General features: G+C 34.8%; 2 protein-coding genes across 5 annotated transcripts in view; one reads left to right on the top strand and one right to left on the bottom strand.

Annotated features, from left to right (window-relative positions):
- Positions 1–21,497, bottom strand: part of LOC124353222 — a 133,346-nt gene that overhangs the window by 44,791 nt on the left and 67,058 nt on the right. The window contains exons 1-2 of one of the 3 annotated variants that reach the window (XM_046803121.1): positions 14,914–15,034; positions 7,631–7,768 (exon numbers count right to left, since the gene is read on the bottom strand). The exons of 1 other annotated variant lie outside the window; for it this stretch is intronic. In XM_046803121.1, the coding sequence (XP_046659077.1) occupies positions 7,631–7,680 (50 nt within the window). In that variant the 5' untranslated portion in view covers positions 7,681–7,768; positions 14,914–15,034. Of the gene's footprint in view, positions 1–7,630; positions 7,769–14,913; positions 15,066–21,497 lie in introns of those variants that run through there. One more of the 3 variants, XM_046803122.1, reaches the window with a different exon arrangement.
- Positions 1–21,497, top strand: part of LOC124353221 (orexin/Hypocretin receptor type 1-like) — a 72,549-nt gene that overhangs the window by 2,993 nt on the left and 48,059 nt on the right. The window contains exon 2 of one of the 2 annotated variants that reach the window (XM_046803120.1): positions 4,634–5,002. In XM_046803120.1, coding sequence (XP_046659076.1) covers positions 4,637–5,002 — 366 coding nt within the window. In that variant the 5' untranslated portion in view covers positions 4,634–4,636. Of the gene's footprint in view, positions 1–3,334; positions 5,003–21,497 lie in introns of those variants that run through there. The other variant, XR_006921582.1, reaches the window with a different exon arrangement.

Consider the following 21,497-nt stretch of genomic DNA (forward strand, 5'->3'; position numbering starts at 1 on the left):
TTTAAACCCGGTTTCATAGTTTGGTTAGAACCTTTTTTCGGCGCGCCACAGTCATGCAGGGTATCGCCGTAATCAAACCGTGTACCGCGTCGCTGTCTCACGCCATGAATCACCGTCTCACTTTGCCGCCGTCTTACCGCGCCGTAGTCACGCCGGGTATCGCCGTAATCAAACCGTGTACCGCGTCGCTGTCTCACGCCATGTATCACCGTCTCACTTTGCCGCCGTCTTACCGCGCCGTAGTCACGCCGGGTACCGCGTCGCTGTCTCACGCCGTGTATCGTGTCTCACCACGCCGCAGTCACGCCGTGTATCGCCGTCTCACTTTGCCGTCGTCGTAGTGTAATTTATATAATTCTGTGTTGTTCTAGCTATAGACACAGAGAAAGATATATTCTTCTCTGTTGTTTTAGTAAACGATGCTAGTGCGACATACAAGAGGCGATATCTCTATTGATGGGCTTTTTAACGTAACATGAAAACAACAGTTTTGTCGCGTGGCAACAGTTTTTCCCGCAATGTGTTGCGTGAAACTCCTGTCATTTTGGCAACAGGATGACAACATCGTTCGTTTCATTGCCGGCAACGGTTAGCTCGAGCTGTTAACAGTAAAAAGCGGCAGACTCGAAACTCTTCAGCTGTTATTTGAACAACGGGAGTTATAGGGGACAATAGTTAAAATGAGACCAGTTATTTCATTGCCAGAATGTATATATAGCTCCACAGTATCAGCTTGTTAAAATTTGTATAAAGGCCTAGTGTAATTTATATTTAATACACAAAATAAACTGTATCAATTTGACTACGTTCGTGAGTGTTCTATAGTTACGTAACGTTATATTGCATGCAAGCTATCAACTTATACAATTATAACTCAAATTACTTTTCGTTTTATTTCTTATTAAAAACTTAACTATTCAAATAAGTACTGCAAAAGCATATTAATTGTTTTTTTATAGTATAACTAAATTCTCAACGATAAAATTATATCAGCGATTTAATAAAACCACATTTAACTGTTCTATTACATTTTTACTATGTTTTATTGGTTACACAAGATACTAATATTTTGAAAGCCAAGAGCAACAAACAACTGACACCTCAGTGGCATGTGTGGCACTTGCGGCTTGTGCAAGCGTATCTTTAAAGTGGTTGTGCGCGCTTCTGCTTTGACAGATTTCGTAGAAACAGCTGCTGTTGGAATTGAAATAACGTTTTTCACATCGTGAAAAGTTTAGTAACTTTGTTATAACCAAACAGATTTTTTGTCATTAGATTTAAAGAAATGTTCAAAATACTACAGTTTGTTAATATTAAAGAAAATAACACAATTCTTTTTCATGGTCTCCTGTATATTCAAACGTATATGTCCAATTTGGTTTCTTCAGTTTAACTAGTTTACGAAATAACTTAAAAAAAAAAAAAACAAAAAACAAAACAATGGTGGATGGTGGCCACACGAAACATTATACGACCTATGCTAATAAAGGATGTTCGGAATTTTCTAATACTTTGGAATTATGTCATACACATAAAAATGAGCAAAAAGAATAATATGAAGTTATGTCCTAAAACCGTTAGTTTTCCGTCAATCTGTCTTTATGTGTTTTTATTAATATATATATATATATATATATATATATATATATATATATATATATATATATATTGAACCAGTTAAGAAAAAATTATGAAATGTAATAATTGCACTAATCTTTGGTAGACATTTTTAAAATACTAACAAAATCGTTTTATTGGTTTCAAAATGGCGGTAGTTAGTCGGTTGTGAATAATTTTTATGGAATAATTTAAACGAGATGGGAAGGGGGAGAGGGGAGAGCAGAGAGGAGACAGGAGGGGAGAGAGAGGGAGGGAGGAGGTGAGAGCAGGAGAGTGGAGTGAGGAGAGAGAAAGAGAGAGGGAGAGTGAGGAGAGCGGAGAGAGGATGGGAGAGGAAGAGGGAGGAAAGTGGAGAGTGAAGAGTGGAGAGAGGAGAGAGAAGGAGGAGGAAAGAATGAGAGGGAAAGGGAGGAGAGTGAAGGGAGGAGGGAGGGAAAGGGAGAAGACAGGACAGAGGAGAGAGGAGGAGAGAGTGAATGGGAGGAGGGTGGAGAGAGGAGAGTGGAGAGAGGAGGGAGGGGGAAGAGGGAGGAGAGTGGAGAGAGGGAGGAGATAGAAGAGGAGAGATTGTGGTAATGATTACTTGAATAATTACTACTTAGTGTTATTTTATACTTCTCAACGTTGTATATACCCCCCATATTGCAGCGTTACTAGATCTATAATAACAAAAGTCTCTATGTTTTATAGCTATTCACTTTATAAATGTGTAACGGCCATCCTTGGAGACTCTGTGCGGCAGTTTTGCTAGTAGCGAATTGGCTCATGTACAGGTTGTCAATTACGTCCTGATACGCCTGGATACATTCCAAACGGATTGATATATCGATGTACAACCCTCACCGTACTTATTAAAATACTGTTTTGGGTGTTTTGAATGATAAAAAAATCCTCATCTCCTTTTCAAAGTGGGGTACTGGAGGGGTTACTTTTAAAGTTTCAAATTGCGACCCCTATCTTACGACATTTCATTTCAAAAGTCAAAACGAAACAAAATAATTTTTGCTAGGATCGTCATAGATATGTTTTTTATTTATGACATTGTGTTTCTATTAAATAGACCATTAAAATGTTATTTCACAAGATAGGGGTGGCAATTCGAAAAAAAGTTACCCCCTGTACCCTCCTATAAAAAAGGGGGATTCCTTTTTATCATTCAAAACATCAATAAAAAGTATTTTAATAAGTATGGTGAAGGTTGTACATGGATATCTCAATCCGTTTGGAAGATATACAGGCGTATCATGGCTTTATTTGCACTCTGTATGCTTTTACTGGTCCTTTGGAATTAAAAACTGCATTTCCCACTTAAATATAACATATCCTCGAAACCTTTGTCTAGAACTCTACATAAATGTAAACAAAGAAGGGAATACGTTGACAAAGCATCATTGTTTAGTCAGGTCTCGCTGTGTTGTTTGCATCTCACAGTGCTTCAATCCAATATAATAGATAGATTAGTAGAGCTTATAAATGGTGCAGCATTTTAAAACTGAGATTACAACAGTGATTTCACAATATGAGGATTTTACTTAACAGCATTATTTTTAGTGTTTATAAGGGCACTGAGGAGTATAAACCTCAAGAAAAGGAGGCGTGAGGTCCTTCTGAAACAGAAATTTTTGAATTATATCTAAATTTATCTCTCAAGGGAATTTCAAAATTATCTTTTGTCTATGTGTCCGTGCGGTATGTTGGGAATGAATAGACCTATAAAGCTGAAATTTTACATGAAACTTCATTTCTATAGGCAATATCGTGTTTGATGACCGTGCACGGGATTTGGCTGAGCGTTAGCGAAGCTTAACTTTCCACCGGATATCTCAAGACTATAGACTAAGAGTCAGGCTTTAAATGCAAAATATTTGATATTCTCATTTGTCTTCTACCAGTCTGTATGTTTTGTGCAGAAACATCGAAGAATCATTGTATCGTGGAATTGAAACTTTGTAACTAATTTGCGTGTCCCTTCTTGCACGTGACTGACTGTCGCGTAGCCTAACCATCTGCAGGATACCTCGAGCACATTTCCATCTGCAAACCTTCAATTTTGCATTAATCTTCATTTCACAAAGTCAAGAATGAGTTCGATCGTGGTGCCTCCATGGGATTCGTTCGGCTGGTAAATGTTATCGTAACCGTCTGACCGGTGCTGGTATACATTTTCTGTTTTCCAGATACCTCAGGAATGAAATGAGTTTTGGGCTTAAAATCTTGCATGCAACTGCAGCTTGTTGTGTCACAAGCACACATACTCTGTTTTAAATTATGAATAAAGTGATTTAATTACTGTTTCCAGATCACAGTAAGTAATAACTAATATAAGGCATCAAGACCAAACTTGTAAGCCTTTTGTAAAACTTTTAAAACAATACCCTAAAAAAGTTCCTTAAGCACAATATAGATCAGTTAATAATGAATAAAACAAATAGTTCCACTATCCAGAACAGCTCAGTGGGCAACGTACTAGATTCAATCTCCTGTGTGAGTTGGAAAAAGAAGTTTCATGTCCTACCTAAATGTGGCACGGATATTATGAAATAAAAATGTGTTCGTGAATGCAAGAAAAGCGTTTATCTAGTGACGCTATTACTGTTGTTATGTTTTTTATCTGGTGCACAATATTCGCCTACAGTAATAAATAAACAGAAGGGATTTGGAATGTTGTCTAAGTTGAAATTAATACTGAATAAATATTCAATATTCATCCAAAGTGGGGTATTAACACAAGGTGTAAAATGAGAACAAAATATTTTGTTTAGTTAACTGCTGATTAAAGCCTTTAGGGATATCTCGTACCTCATAAATAAAGGTGTTATATTTTATAATTCTGGTAGTTTTTACTGAGCAATTTTAGAGGTGGATATTAATGTTTTTTTTTTCAGAAAAAATGTTTGCCGTACAAGAATTTATCTGTATGCGTCCACAATTTTGTAATGTAAGTAAAGTTGTTGTGTGAGAAAATCTCCTGACTGATGTCTTAAACTCAATCACATTGCGGTCCATCGAGAAGCACATGAAGGAACATCCGGGGGTGAGGCAGATGTCTCAGGAGGAGATGGCGGTGGTCCTGAGGTGGCTGGAAGGATGGAAGAACGACTCAGCGGATCTCCGAGCGCCCCAGGTGAAGGCTTCCATGACCGGCCTGTACCCGGGTCTGGTAGTCCTGTACAGTCTGGTGCTGGTAGGGGCGGCCATCCTCAACGGTGCGCTCATCTACACTGTGCTGCGACACAGACTGTACAACCTGGGCCTTCTGCTGAGTCTGGCCATCAGCAATCTGCTGCTGAGCTGCTTCGTGCTGCCACCCACTGTCGCCGTGCTGATCCTGCACAACTGGCTGCTTGGGCGGGTTCTTTGCCATCTCCTTCCGTTGGTCCAGGTAAGAACACACACGTTCCTTAACACGTTTACGGTTCACAGTTCACACAGTTGAACAATCCATTTTATTTCCCATAAATTGACAAAAATCGTACATTTCCAAGTGCTTGGCACAGAACGTGTGGACAAATTTAAATATATTTTATTTAATACATTAATATACAAGGCTATCCTACATTTGGCAGTTATTCCATAATTCATCAACTATTTTATCAGTCCATCTCGTGTTAATCCTGTTGTATCTCTCCATTCAAAACGTTTTATAAATACCAAGCATTCGATTAAATAATTCAATATTAATATAAAATAACATTTTTAAATAATAACGAATATACAATACTTCTGATCTCATAACGGTACAACAATAATAGATAATAAATAAATAACGGCAACAAACTTAACAGCAAGACTAACTACAATATCAACAACAGTGTCTAACATTTATATAATAAAAAAAATATAACAGATCAATGTTGTAACGATTCAAAAATAATTTTTACATCAAATTTAGCTCATTTACATTAAAGAGTGGTTACAACAAATTATTTTGCCTTCATTTTGATTTTTGTTTACTTTCAAACAATAAATCACTACCAAACTCAACTAAGAATCTGTTAAACCGAAGTATGCCTACACAAGATAACTGTTTTCTACACAATTCCTTAGAGTAATTTTGAACGCTTAAAGTTATTATATTTGAAGAACGTGTATTTTTTAGCTACTCTGAAACCATAATTTTGGATGTGTTTGAAAATATGATTAAGTGTACAAAAATGTATAACTGTTTTAGGTTAAATATACATTCTTCTTCAAATAAATGCGTTACTGGATCACACTTCCTTAATTTATAAATATTTCTAACAGAAAATCTTTGGTTCATTATTACAGGTTGTAAAATAGTCTGATAGTGCCGGCGAAATGTATAATTCAATATCTAATTTCTCATATAACATAAAGCATAATTGATTTTTCTCAATTTAGTATTAACAAATCAACATAATAGTACCATTTTAAATTCCGGTCGATCTACAATCCTAAATAATTAGCTCTATCAACTATTTCTATTCGATACTTGTGTTGTTGCTCTTTCCAAAGATATATGGACGGGTACCGTACATAATGTAAACTTTTGTGCTCATCCTTTTACAGTGAGTGCGGTAAATCTCTGGGACTTTTCGCCTAAGGGGAATTGCAACATGTAGACGGTCATCATTTCTGTTTTTGAATATTTATCAAGGTTTTCAAACCCTTATAATACCGTAACACATACTATAATTTGCTTTATTTACACTCTTTTAGTGTTAAATACTGACATTTTAAATGCTGTCAGGTGTCGGTGTACTCCATCCTTCAGTAATTAAATGTTTTAGCAAAATTTCTTGTTAACAAAAATCGGTTAAGCCGTTTGGGAGGAGTGCGACCACAAACACCTTTGCAGCAGATGTTATGTGTTAGATATAAGATTATATATTGCTATATAGTTTAATATTTTTAGATTTCACATGTTGAAAATATTATATTTACATTTTCCTTCCAGGTTACACATAAAAGATTCAAATGGCCATGTAAGAGGTCTTAAGCAAGTTTTTACTTTCCTTTAATCGTTGAGTTTGGAAGGATTCGACAGTTTTAAAAACTAGCAAATTGTAAAAAATCATAAAAATTCCAAAAATCAGATTAAATATATTTTACGTAATAATTGAATCGATTAAAACGTTTATCTCCCTTCTTCAAGCTTTATTATTACATAACAAAATGTCTCGACTATTAAAAGCTATTATTCTTCGAGTAATTGCCTTAAGGAGTGTTGAAGCATCCACATCTACGAAGAATCCTGCACTTTAATAAGGGCTGATAAACACCAAATCACAAGTTACACAACGATGTCGTAGACTAAAAACTGTATTCTTCACATGAGCCCCACATTAGTAACGGGTCATCTCGATATCTGGTCAATTTCGATACATGCAAGTTACTCAAAATCACCAGGAATCTTAACTACTTAAGCAAAAATGCTTTGAGATCCCTTCAACAAAATAAAAAAGAACACAGCATATTTTTTCACTCCTCGTAGAATTACCGTGTAAAATTACACTTTGAACTATACCAGATAGAAATATCCATGTTATTATTTATTTCGATAACTTTCCGTTCCGTTATAATAATAAATGATGAAGAGAGATGCAAAAATAACATTTTAGGATGATATTTTTATAAAATCTATAATTAAACCAAACTGCAGGGTAGTTAGAGTCCTATACTCTAGGTATCCGAGTTTGAATCCCGACTCGGGCAAGGCATTTTTTCTTGCATAAAATAATTACCTAAGTCAAGCTTGAAGTAATGTGATAGATGGTTTCTGCTAGAACTTCAGATCGCTAACATTAATAAGGTTTCACCGCAAACCGAACTATGCAATCAAAACCTCATACGTTAACTTCATGTATCAAATATTTATGATCTTGCAAACATCCAAGTTCTTTCGATTTATCCTGAAAATAAATTCCCCTCTGGTTAAATTTCTAATTACAAACTTACCTTAGTTTATTTTATGTGACCTTGTGACAAGTGCTTCGGGTGTTTTATTTAAAGTGATATGATAAGTTAGATATTTAAGTAATATTTGTACCTGCGTATCAGTCGGTGAGAGACGTCTAAGCGATAGAGCAGACTGTTCATCAGTACATCAACTTTTACCACGGCACTTTAACTTATCTAAGTGATATTGTGTTATCAACAATATTAAGACTTGGTAATCTGAGAACGCCTGTAAGACTAATATCACATACCATTTGACAATACTCTTATATACTACAAAATAACCGAATTCTAAATTAATGCTAAAGATATTTATTTAACAGAAATAATTCAAATAACTCATACAAATAAATGATTATTTGCTTCATGTGAAAAATAATTTTCGTAATACGAAAAACATCCAAAAGTTGTCACTTATGTTTTGTAACGGTGAAATGTTTTCACTATTTGAAACACACCACAAATTCCAAGAATTCACAAGCTTATCAGAACGTCTGACGACAATTCTATCCAACTGGACTCCAGTTTTCTTGGAATCATTCAACACGTAAATACAATTATTTACAAAGGTTCGAAGAATTTTGTAATGCAACATTAAATTTACGTCACCAAAGAACATTCTAAACAACATTTCAGGAGGTTATAAACAAACAGGCGTGTCACAGTACTCGTAATTTTTCTGGAAAAACAACAAACGTATATTTTACAGGAACGCGTTAAAAGTTCTAGGTATTTTGATATAATGCTGTAGGGTCTAAATATAAAATTAAACCACTTATCTAAACATGGTATATTGAAATTCCACTTTGTAATATGTATTTCTGCATATAAATCCTAAATATATTTTTAAAATTACGAAAACACTACAAACTGAAGACATGACATCATAGTGTTAAAAAGTAACAAACGCTGGAGCAAATTTGAATTTAATTTAGCTAAGCATAACCGTATTCATTACCGTATCAAGTTTTGTACGGTTACAAATGAAATTCGGACGATAGAAACTAAAATGAGTTCTTGAACTAAGAAGAATACAGAATATATTGCTCCAAAATTAGGTTTTTATTAGACAAAGTGGCATAATACATAAAAAAATATTCCTTTATATATATTTCAACTGTTTTCAGAGCCGCAGTTAGTATTGTAATTTTTCAACATTGTACAATACCAATGGAAGGACCTATTTCTCCTAACTAGGTCTTTAATGCATTGATTCGTGATATTTTATTTTAAATCTTGATAAAAAAAAAAAAATAAAATCAGTTTTGCATGGAATTTTAAGACTGTCGAGTTGTTTTACACTTAATGTGCAAAAATATGATGTTCGAATCGGGATTGGAACCCGGGACTCTCAGATTTAAAGCTGAAACACTATCAGTGTACCATTGCGAGAAGTAAAATTGCGGAATAGTTATGAAAGTCTTTTCGTGCTAAATTTGAACTTTTTGTTTTAATTAATTACAGCCCAAGTCACTACTCATGTGGACACCCTTCATAAATGAAGAATCTGGGAGCATTGGAAAAAAGTGTTACTATCACTGGGAAATAAATACAAATTTTCCAATATTTATTTATTTATTGCAAGGCCTTTCGGAATCAATAATTCCATCATCCGGCACTTCAAAAGTATTTTTTCTTCGGAATAGTGAATATTGGAAAGTTTGGGTCTTTTTCGTTTAAGGGCCAGCACAAAAGACCCTAGCTTGCCTATTCAAAACTCAGATCACGCGATGCTTGCCCGCTGCGCAGCGCTTTGCGCTGCTTGCTCTTTTAGAAAAAAAATTAACTCGAGCTTGCAAAGTCCAAGCCCAGATCAACTCACCACGCTTTATTGAACAAGAAAAACTAGACAGAACTAACGCGGGTTTCATTACAGGCAAAAGATAAGCGGCGCGTGTTTATAACTGATAAGATAAGACGAGTTTATACTAGAAGTAGTACCTGGACTACTAACTGCCCTACGAACTAATAACACAAAAAAAAAAAAAACGATTAAATGCACTGTCAGTCAGGTATAGTATGTTTGTAAGGTGCTGGCCCTTAAACGAAAAAGACCCGAAAATTTTTATTTATTTACCAGTGATAGTAACCCTTCATAAACACTGAAAGAGTGTTAATTAATTAATTTGTCTATAAGTGGTACTCTAAAGTATAATATAGGACACCTGTAGAAACGAACTGGTCACCACATTCCGATAAGCAGAGATTAGATAGTAAATAACCGCTTACTTTACTGAGAAAAACCGATATCTTGTTTACCTTATCTCAGTTAATAACGGGTTTGATTGCTCTTTACTGCTGGAGTATCTTGTAAATAATAATAATTTAACTTTAGGAGTAAAAAATAAATTTACACCAGTTACAGTGAAATTTACAAAATGTTGATACAGGGTGTTCACAAACCTCTATGAGTCATAGTAGTACTCATAATTTCAAACAAAAAATGTCATAGGTTTGAACATAGGTTGAAGAATATTTTCTTTAGCTGCCATTTTGTATTTTGTATAGGAAAATATATTATCTCTAAAACTAGTAAAGATAAAGAAACCAAATTTGGCACATAGGTTGGAATAGATAAGAGATAAATAAATAACAAATAGTTTTGTTATTTTCTTTTCTATTAACATAATAGTGTCTGTTGGAATAAAAAAAAGTAAAATAACAAAAAATCTGGATAGTTATAACAAAATTTATGATACCAACTATTTTGAAATTTTATACAAATTCCAACTGATCTTTTACAAAGAAATCCGTCAACGCATAAGCGAGCACTTTAAACAAAACTTGCACAAGCTAGGAGAGCCCAACATGTCTCAGTTCAGAGGTATCAGTTTGTTGCTCCTGGCTTGTGCAAAGCGTATCTTTAAAGCGGTCGTTCTCGCTTATGAGTTTGATGGATTTCCTTATAAAAAGTACCGTTGGAATTCTTATCAAAATTGTATCTTTTTTTATAACTGATGTAACACAGCTGATGCCTATCAACATACAAAATATTTGGTACTCCTGGCTCGTGCAAGCCTACCTTTAAAGTGGTCGTGCTCGCTTATGCATTGACGGATTTTGTTGAAACAAGTACTGTTGGAATTGTAATAAAAGTGTTCAAACAGTTCATCAGTATCAAGTACGTTTTGGTAACTATACAGGTTTTTTGTTATTTTACTTTGAAACTTTTCAACAGGTACTATTTTGTTAATATTAAAGAAAATAACACACTTTGTTGTTTTTATCTTATTTACTCAATAAAAACTATGCGCCAAATTTGGTTTCCTTAGCTTATTTAGATTTAGAGATAATTTTTTAAATCAAAACTATGCGCCAAATTTGGTTTCCTTAGCTTATTTAGATTTAGAGATAATTTTTTAAATCAAAACTATGCGCCAAATTTGGTTTCCTTAGCTTATTTAGATTTTAGAGATAATTTTTTTCCGAATTTTAGAGAAATATGATGTCCGAATCGGGATTGGAGCCCGGGACTCTCAGATTTAAAGCTGAAAGCTGAAACACTATCAGTGTACCATTGCGAGAAGTAAAATTGCGGAATAGTTATGAAAGTCTTTTCGTGCTAAATTTGAACTCTTTGTTTCAATTAAAGCCCAAGTTATTGTATGAGTGGACACCCTTCATAAATGAAGAATTGGGAGCACCGGAAAAAAGTTTTACTATCACTGGGAAATAAATACAAATTTTACAATATTTATTTCTTTATTGCAAGGCCTTTCGGAATCAATAATTCCATGATCCGGCACATCAAAAGTATTTTTTCGGAATAGTGAATATTGGAAAGTTTGGGTCTTTTTTTCGTTTAAGGGCCAGCACAAAAGACCCTAGCTTGCCTATTCAAAACTCAGATCACGCGATGCTTGCCCGCTGCGCAGCGCTTTGCGCTGCTTGCTCTTTTAGAAAAAAAATTAACTCGAGCTTGCAAAGTCCAAGCCCAGATCAACTCACCACGCTTTATTGAACAAGAAAAACTAGACAGAAACTAACGCGGGTTTCATTACAGGCAAAAAGATAAGCGGCGCGTGTTTATAACTGATAAGATAAGACGAGTTTATACTAGAAGTAGTACCTGGACTACTAACTGCCCTACGAACTAATAACACAAAAAAAAAAAAACGATTAAATGCACTGTCAGTCAGGTATAGTATGTTTGTAAGGTGCTGGCCCTTAAACGAAAAAGACCCGAAAAATTTTTATTTATTTACCAGTGATAGTAACCCTTCATAAACACTGAAAGAGTGTCAATTAATTAATTTGTCTATAAGTGGTACTCTAAGGTATAATGTAGCACACCTGTAGAAAACGAAACTGGTCACCACATTCCGATAAGCAGAGATTAGATAGTAAATAACCGCTTACTTTACTGAGAAAATCCGATAGCTTGTTTACCTTATCTCAGTTGATAACGGGTTTGATTGCTCTTTACTGCTGGAGTGTCTTATAAATAATAATAATTTAACTTTAGGAGTAAAAGATAAATTTACACCAGTTACAGTGACATTTACAAAATGTTGATACAGGGTGTTCACAAACCTCTATGAGTCATAGTACTCATAATTTCAAACAAAAAATGTCATAGGTTTGAACATAGGTTTGAAGAATGTTTTCTTTAGCTGCCATTTTTTATAAGAAAATAGATTATCTCGAAAACTAGTTAAGATAAAGAAACCAAATTTGGCACATAGGTTGGAATAGATAGGAGATAAATAAATAACGAATAGTTGTGTTTATTTTCTTTTCTATTAACATAATAGTGTCTGTTGGAATAAAAAAAAGTAAAATAACAAAAAATCAGGATAGTTATAACAAAACTTATGATACCAACTATTTTGAAATTTTATACAAATTCCAACTGATCTTTTACAAAGAAATCCGTCAACGCATAAGCGAGCACTTTAAACAAAAACTTGCACAAGCTAGGAGAGCCCAACATGTCTCAGTTCAGAGGTATCAGTTTTGTTGCTCCTTGTGCAAGCGTATCTTTAAAGCGGTCGTTCTCGCTTATGAGTTTGATGGATTTCCTTATAAAAAGTACCGTTGGAATTCTTATCAAAATTGTATCTTTTTTTATAACTCATGTAACACAACTGATGCCTATCAACATACAAAATATTTGGTACTCCCTGGCTCGTGCAAGCGTACCTTTAAAGTGGTTGTGCTCGCTTATACATTGACGGATTTTGTTGAAACAAGTACTGTTGGAATTGTAATAAAAAGTGTTCTAACAGTTTCATCAGTATCAAGTACGTTTTGGTAACTATACAGGTTTCTTGTTATTTTTACTTTGAAACTTTTCAACAGGTACTATTTTTGTTAATATTAAAAGAAAATAACACACTTTGTTGTTTTTATCTTATTTACTCAATAAAAACTATGCGCCAAAATTTGGTTTCCTTAGCTTATTTAGATTTAGAGATAATTTTTTAAATCAAAACTATGCGCCAAATTTGGTTTCCTTAGCTTATTTAGATTTAGAGATAATTTTTTAAATCAAAACTATGCGCCAAATTTGGTTTCCTTAGCTTATTTAGATTTAGAGATAATTTTTTAAATCAAAACTATGCGCCAAATTTGGTTTCCTTAGCTTATTTAGATTTAGAGATAATTTTTTAAATAAAAACTATGCGCCAAATTTGGTTTCCTTAGCTTATCTATATTTAAAAGATATGTTTTTTTATAAAAAATACAAAATGACGACTATCGGCGAAGACAAGACATTTTTCGACCTATGTTTATTTGACATTTTTTGCTTGACATGATGAGTACTATCACCCACATTAGATTGTGACACTATTTTTGAACACTCTGTATTTATATAAATTGTAAACTGGATTATAGTTTGGACTCACGCATGCGCCAGGAGACAGGCTTAAAGCTTTATATTTCTAAAGTTAAAATACTAAACTTACTATAATAAGTCCTAAATAATCCTCTTGATGTGGAATTGTAAAATAATTGGAGGATAAATAATTATTTCAGTTACTGGCGATCTGATTATATCCAAACCGAGTATAGAGTAAACTGTTTACAATATCGACATTTAGTTGACGTTCCACAAGGAAGTAGAACCGTGTGCGCCAGTTCCATATTGTATTTACCGAACTGTTCGCAAATACATAGTTTGGCAAGCTGGCCAGCGATCTGAATGCCAGAACACATTTGACAGTGGGGTGACTAAGGTTGAGTTTTCCCCACCCCCTTCGTTCATTGCAGTAGCCGATCACGGAAAGTTATTGAGGTCACCCCTGTTCTACTGTTTTGAGAGTTTTAATGAGGTCTGTTGTTAATTATTGGACAAATCAAAATGTTGCCAAAACACATGTCAAATGTAAATACAGTGTGGACTCTATTAGTGATTATAACTAATCCTATGAATACACTTCTCCTACATACATTTTATATCGAAATTAGTTTTTAATTACTCAGACACTATATTAAAATTTACGTACTAAAAGAAACATAAATGATATGATTATATTAAAAAAAATTAAAATTTGTTTGTTTATATAATAAAAAACTGACGATTGAAGCAAATCCATTCTTGAAATATTTATAAAACTGTTTGAAACAATATATTAATAAGGTAATAAGTTTATAATGGAAATTAAAAATATTCGTCAACTCTTGACTTATTTTAGAACATTGATACAGGAAACAACACCCTAGAGAGCAAACGAACTGAAAGGCTGGACGAAATTTATCTAGAAAAAAATTAAATAGTATCTTCAAACATTATTTTGTAAAAGAAGTAAAGCGTTGTTGGTTTGATAATGTGTTACTGTACTCGGAAAAAATGGTTACTCTTGTAACGTTTTAAATTTTAACTAAAATATTAGCAAAGCATTTTAATTTCTAAAAACTGACAAAACCAAACATCCTAAAAATGTCCTGAAAAATTTATTCTCTAAATTAGTCAAATAAATATTGCTTTATTTTCAGTTTAATTTTTAACTTTTTTATAACAGGTTAGTGTCTAAATAGTTGGTTCGTGTTGGTAATCAATCTAAAGACACTGTATTTTCGTTAATTTCGATTTATAATTTACTCAAGGTTGTGAAACTCTCCAACTAATATTTAACCACCTTTCATTATGATCAACGATAATGGGCCAGCGTGATCTAATTGCACGGAAACATGACAACGAAGAACGTGTTTAATATTCAAACCGCCAGTTTTTGGCGGCGTTTTAAAATAGAGTGGCACAGCAATAATTCCAGTTCTGCTCTCCGCAGCAAGCGAGTTGGCAGTGCAAACAAAACACAATAAATAAATCACTTCTGGCCACAACTGTTTGTCAAAATAATTTTATTTCTTAGTAGTAAAACTTAAATGATGTTATCAGTATGAACAAATATTGCATACAGAAGAGATTACCTTGATAATAGATCCAATAACATTCCGAGCAGTCAATATGGTTTGAAAAGTGCACTGGACTGCTGCATGACCTTGGACGTCGCCAAGACTGAGCTGGATGACCAGCGCCTACCTGTTCCGCCGCTCCTGACTGGAGACGAGTATAAACTGCGATAACAGTTGTCGATAACGATATCACTGAGCAGTTACGTGCGCAGCATGTAGTCGCCAATCTCCTTCACTCGAATATACCAGCCCAGATTAAACTGTTATTGATAACGGTTATGACTGAGCCTTTGATTAGTTGTGAGAGTTGCTCCTGTTATCTTCTTCCTAACGATTGCCAACAGAAAGTAAAATCTCAAAAATAGAAAAGATTAATATAAATGTTACAATTACTTGTAACTCCATAATGTAGAAATACAAGAATCGTATTTGGTTTAGGGATATAGAAAAATACAAAGAAAGATCATATTATTTATTACACAACAATGCATTAGCAGTGGTTAAAAACCTTTGACTTGAATTTTGTACAACATAACACAGTGCATAACAATGTTCCCTAAGTCTTCACAGCAGTATCGGTATTATAACTGTTTGTTCTGCATAACAGTTTAACTCCTTTAAAGTTGCCGCTCAGTACCTGTTACGGATAACTGTTGCGTCGTTTTGCCATACCACTCCTAAACGACACGCCCTTCATCGTGTATGGCGCAGTCGTTATTTATATCTGCTAAAGACAGTACAAAAGAATTTAATTTTTTTCAAACCCTGACATGATTAGGATAAGTTATTTACAGCTGGAAGTTACTGCTGTTTGAGTTTTAGTTAAAGAATATAAAGCAAACATCCGTACTCATATATTAAAGGCCATGTCACACTGCCGTGGCGTCGCGTCCGTCCATCCATAGTATGTACGTCCGCGTATGCCGCGACGGTCTCGAATCCCGTCAAACTACCAGACACGCGTCCGCGTCCGCGGCCAACGCCACGTCTTTCTAGGAGTTGCTTATGCATTTCACCTACTTTGAATTTGTTTAGTTATACACTGATAGTGGAATTAACAGTTTGTTATAGCTGTACAAAATTAATTTATTGTTCTGAAGCGTATTCATTATTAATTATTATTATCAAAATTATATTTTCATTATTACAATATGCAATACTATTTTCTATTATGAACTTAGTAATTAGGGCATTCAATACTTTGATATACCTCTTTAAAACTATTGGTTTTATATATAAGATGCACTTGAAAGGATTATTTTGTAATTTTTGTGTTGGTGTTTTCATTTTTGTAATAAGTCTTTATGTTTTTTAAAATAAGGCCTATTTAATTTTGTTATAGATCAAACATAATATGAAAAATAACAAATAAAATGATTGCATATAAACATGACACCAGAGTATTCATTAACCCTAGAACTAGCGGTCATTTCATCCTGGAGTGTCGGGCTGTTTTAGAGCTTCGCGCAAGGGTTTTTTAAACAAATTATTAAAAATATAAAATAAAAGGAGTAGGCAGTGGCAAGAGCGCGCGGTGCCCCGGTGAGGGGGTTGGGGAGGTGCTTTATGCGCATGCGCGAGCCTTCGTAGCATCGCCGACGTCGGCCAAGGATCGCTCCAGCCGCATAGCGCAGCAGACGGTGGCCGACGCGACGAACGTTGCGCCACGTCGGTTATGTCAGTGTGACTTGTCCTATCTGACAACATGGTCAGCGATTATTTTAAAAATCCATCCGCAGATGGACGGACGCGACGCCACGGCAGTGTGACATGGCCTTTAGCCACAAATAACTATCCCTAGTGGATCATTTACTCCTCGTGCCAATAACAGATTTTTACATCCTTTATAGATCCTAGCGATGAATAAAAATTGAATTTGTTGAAAGGATCTATTGTGTAATTATGCGACCACTATACAACAACAACAAAATGGAGTAAATTACCTCAAGTCGTTAAATAACCAATAGATAAATTCCTATGAACTGCGTAGCTGTTAATTTAACTTGTGTCATACTAACAAGGTGAGTTAAACGGCCCTATACCGCCCATGTTAAATTAGTCTACTTGATGACCTGTTTCCTCAGAAACCAACAATGGTACAGTACGCGCGCTGAAGGTTCGGCCCTGTCGTTGCCCTACTAACCAAATAAAAACATTGACTCTGCAATGATCCGTCACGGACGGCAATGTTTAATTCTCGCTCGACAATCAATTTATGGTTAGACCAACTTCCTGTACAAATAAAATTCTGAAATTTCGCAGATCTATTTTCCTGTGTATGCCAATGCTAATAGATGTATTAAGTTTCAATGTTTTATTACTTTTCTTCAATAAAATATATTTTAAAATTAACTGTGCCAAAATTGTGATACAAAAAAGTTTGTATGTGAGGATTTTTTTATTATTTGGTCAGGAATCTTTCACCAGCGGGAAAGTTTTTCTGAATGAACTGAATTTAATTTTAGATTTAACTTTTTTCAGATACATAGTTTAGGTTAGCCGTAACTTAGTCTGAAGTGGAATGTATCACCGACACCGCTGCCCTACAGTTTATGGCTCATTCACGTAAATGCAACACGGCAATACCATTTGAAAGTTTAACATTGAATCACTTTGCAATAGTTTATTTCTGAAAAAAAAAACACTTTTGGCCATAGTGGTGATCTGTGATAAACTAAAAGTTTAAACTTTAATGAAATTATGTTGAATTTCATTGTATTATATTCGAATAGAAAGTGTTTTGGGGTGTATTGTTTATACACTAATTTTATGACAGATGAATGAATACGAAACACTGATGTATAAAGAATCCTGAGAACAGGGACAATAAATATTCAGACTGCAGCGGGCCAAACATTGGCGGATGTCTGCAGAACAGTTGTTATATCGGGCAATCCACCCGTCCCCCGCCATAGTCTGCTCGGTTGACTCGGAGCCGAACCTTCAGCGCGCGTACTGTACAGGTTTCAAAATTTCACAGATTGTTTCTTATACCAATATAAAATTGCTGAACTAGAATAAATATATTATGAAAATATTTTCATGAATTATAAAATTTTCTTTTAAATAGTATATTTTTTATAAAAAAATTTTTAATATATATTTTTTAAAATTTTATTTGTTAACATATTGAGATAATTCTAGTTCCATATCATCACCCAATAATACTGAGAACATGGTAAAAATATCATCAAGATATGTCAAGTACTTTCTGAGATAATGGGGCATTTATACGTAAAAACATAGTTTTCGGTAAATTGGATTTAAACAAAGTATAACATATATTGATACAGAAAAGTAAAAACTGCCCTACCTTAAAAAGCTCCAGGGTTATAATCCTGTAGTTTTGGGGCCTCTGTAACAAGGTTTGACCTTTTCTTGGCTAGTCTTGCTTCTTTTGTCGCATCTAGTACAGTTTTTTCAGCTTTTCGCAGTCGCTCCTCGTCAAATTTTTTCATCGTTTCTACCGTGTTCTTCCCACAGTCATTAAGTCCAAGTTCATGTAATACCTTTAGCCTAGTAATATTGCCATCATTGAATGTACTGACAGCTTCATACACTCCTAACTCTAGTGTTAGCCTTCCTACAAATGTGTTTTTGGTATTCTAGTCCATTCGACGTTGTTAAAAGCCTCATTGACGTTCTGAGTTTTTCCATGGACACATCTTCTTAGTAAGTCTGGGTTGGCTAGATGTCTAAAATCCGGTTTAAAAACTTCCATTACAGGTATAGGAATGGAGTTCTTATGGCTGAATGTTGAGAGCTCCTTCTTATCTTCAGCTAGCCTGTACTTGCACCATGTTTTGGGCGGTGGAGGGCAAAGGCCATGACTTGGATTCTCACCTGTCGAAATCGTATGATAATAAATTGCCCATACAGCTCTTTTCATTTGATTTAGATCTGTGCAATGACCTCTTATGGCATTGCTGTAATAAGTTTGCAACTCATCAATTTTTTTGTCAGATAGCCTACTTCTTATCGACTTTCCATCGGACAACTCTTTACGTTTGTAGGAAGCTTTTGTGTTTCGCAGTCTTGATCCCATACACTTTGCTACATGGTTTATGCACTCTAACTTAGACACTACTAAATCAGGATAAGGATTACTATCTCCAACAGCTAAATAAGCCTTGGAGTCTCCATCACTCAACATCTCCTTATACCTAACACCTCGCTTGTTGATAGAACGGTTGAAGAGTGCAACAGCAGACACGGGTTCCATCACGCCACTTGAACCTTGATAATTTTTAAGTAATTTGGCTTGTGTGCTTCTATTTTTATTGGGTCATTGCCACTCTTGGTACAACCACTACAAAACTTAGTTAAAACTTCCACATCTAGGACTTTACCAGTGTCTACACTTGTAACAGTACAACATCCGTTTTTAACCCCGTTCCTGCCAGGTTCCATCGAACGCAATACTTACATATATCTATATCACCAGCATTTTCATGTAGAGCTTCTTTTGTAGCATCAATCATTGATCTTTCTGATACTGTACTTATACATTCTCTCAGTATTTTAGTATACTTAGTGTAGGAAGTACTAGGCTTAGGTAAATTTAGTACTCCGAAAAGGACCTTACCGCCTTCCCCTCCCTTACCGATACATCTCAACCCATAAAACATTCTCAAGTTGACTTCATATAAGTTATTGTTACACTGTTTAGAGTTCCAAAATAGATTCTCCTTGTTACATACCAAACACAATAATGAAAGCTTGCATGCTAAACCATCTCTTTGCTCCTCTAGTTCGGTCAAACTAAGATTTCCACCACATACCCTGCAAACTGTAAACTGTAAGAAAGCTTCTGATAGTAAATTCAAACTAATTATAATGTTGGTATCCTTGCCTTCAAACGTTTTGTAAGCTTCAGATTGTCCATCTAATTTATTCTTAGATGAACTAGGTGATGGAGTAGGTGTAGGCCTAATATTTGTTACATTAGAGTTTGAAGCTAAATCTAGTGATCGGATTGGCCACTTTTGGTCATGTGATCAAAGTTGGTGTCTTAGAGTGCGTTTCTTAAGTGTTTAAAATTATACCCTTATTTTATTTTCATAGAAAAACAAACTTGTTGTCCCATTTTTTTACCACTTTATTTGATCACACGATTAATGATGGCCACTTTTGGTCATATAATCAAAGTTGGTGACCGATTCATATCTAAACCGACTTTTTATAGGAACGAGAACTCATTTACGAGCATTCAGAGTGCGTTTTTTACGTTTGAAAAATTGTAACCTTATTTTATTTTCATGGAGAAACAAACTTCTTGTCACATTTTTGACCACTTTATTTGATCACAAGATTAAAGATATCACCTAATTTCACGTTCTAGTGGAACTCACTTTTTAATCTAAGTACGGGATAAATTTATACATTTTTCCCCAGTCTCGATTTCGTTACACGAATTTGTTCTCCATGTTTTATTCTATAATATTTTTAATGCATTTTCTAAAAATACAATACCCTTTTAAAACAAAAGAGGGTTTGCTTGATTTACAACTATCATTGCCGATATTTAGCGGTACAATACTGTCATGTCATATTCGATTACCTCAATGAGAAGAATATGTTTTCACCATACACGGACTCAGAGCTCTAATCAGTGAAGACCTAACGCAACACTGACCGTAAATAACGATGGAGGGACTCTACTACAAGTTACTTTTCGTGTTCCTCTAGTTAGTTCTGTGTACAAGTCATTAGCCGTTGTGAAACGTATTATCGTAAATAACGATGGAGGGACTCTACTACAAGTTACTTTTCGTGTTACTCTAGTTAGTTCTGTGTACAATACATTAGCCGTTGTGTAACGTATTATCGTAAATAACGATGGAGGGACTCTACTACAAGTTACTTTTCGTGTTACTCTAGTTAGTTCTGTGTACAAGTCAATAGCCGTTGTGTAACGTACTATCGTAAATAACGATGGAGGGACTCTACTACAAGTTACTTTTCGTGTTCCTCTAGTTAGTTCTGTGTACAAGTCAATAGCCTTTGTGTAACATATTATCGTAAATAACGATGGAGGGACTCTACTACAAGTTACTTTTCGTGTTCCTCTAGTTAGTTCTGTGTACAAGTCATTAGCCGTTGTGTAACGTATTATAGTAAATAACGATGAAGGGACTCTACTACAAGTTACTTTTCGTGTTCCTGTAGTTAGTTCTGTGTACAAGTCATTAGCCGTTGTGTAACGTATTATAGTAAATAACGATGAAGGGACTCTACTACAAGTTACTTTTCGTGTTCCTCTAGTTAGTTCTGTGTAAAAGTCATTAGCCGTTGTGTAACGTATTATCGTAAATAACGATGGAGGGACTCTACTACAAGTTACTTTTCGTGTTCCTGTAGTTAGTTCTGTGTACAAGCCATTAGCCGTTGTGTAACGTATGATCGTAAATAACGATGGAGGGACTCTACTACACGTTACTTTTCGTGTTCCTCTAGTTAGTTCTGTGTACAAGTCATTAGCCGTTGTGTAACGTATTATCGTAAATAACGATGGAGGGACTCTACTACAAGTTACTTTTCGTGTTCCTCTAGTTAGTTCTGTGTACAAATCATTAGCCGTTGTGTAACGTATGATCGTA

Source organism: Homalodisca vitripennis, chromosome 1 (assembly GCF_021130785.1).
Source record: "Homalodisca vitripennis isolate AUS2020 chromosome 1, UT_GWSS_2.1, whole genome shotgun sequence".
In the NCBI taxonomy this organism is placed as follows: domain Eukaryota; kingdom Metazoa; phylum Arthropoda; class Insecta; order Hemiptera; family Cicadellidae; genus Homalodisca; species Homalodisca vitripennis.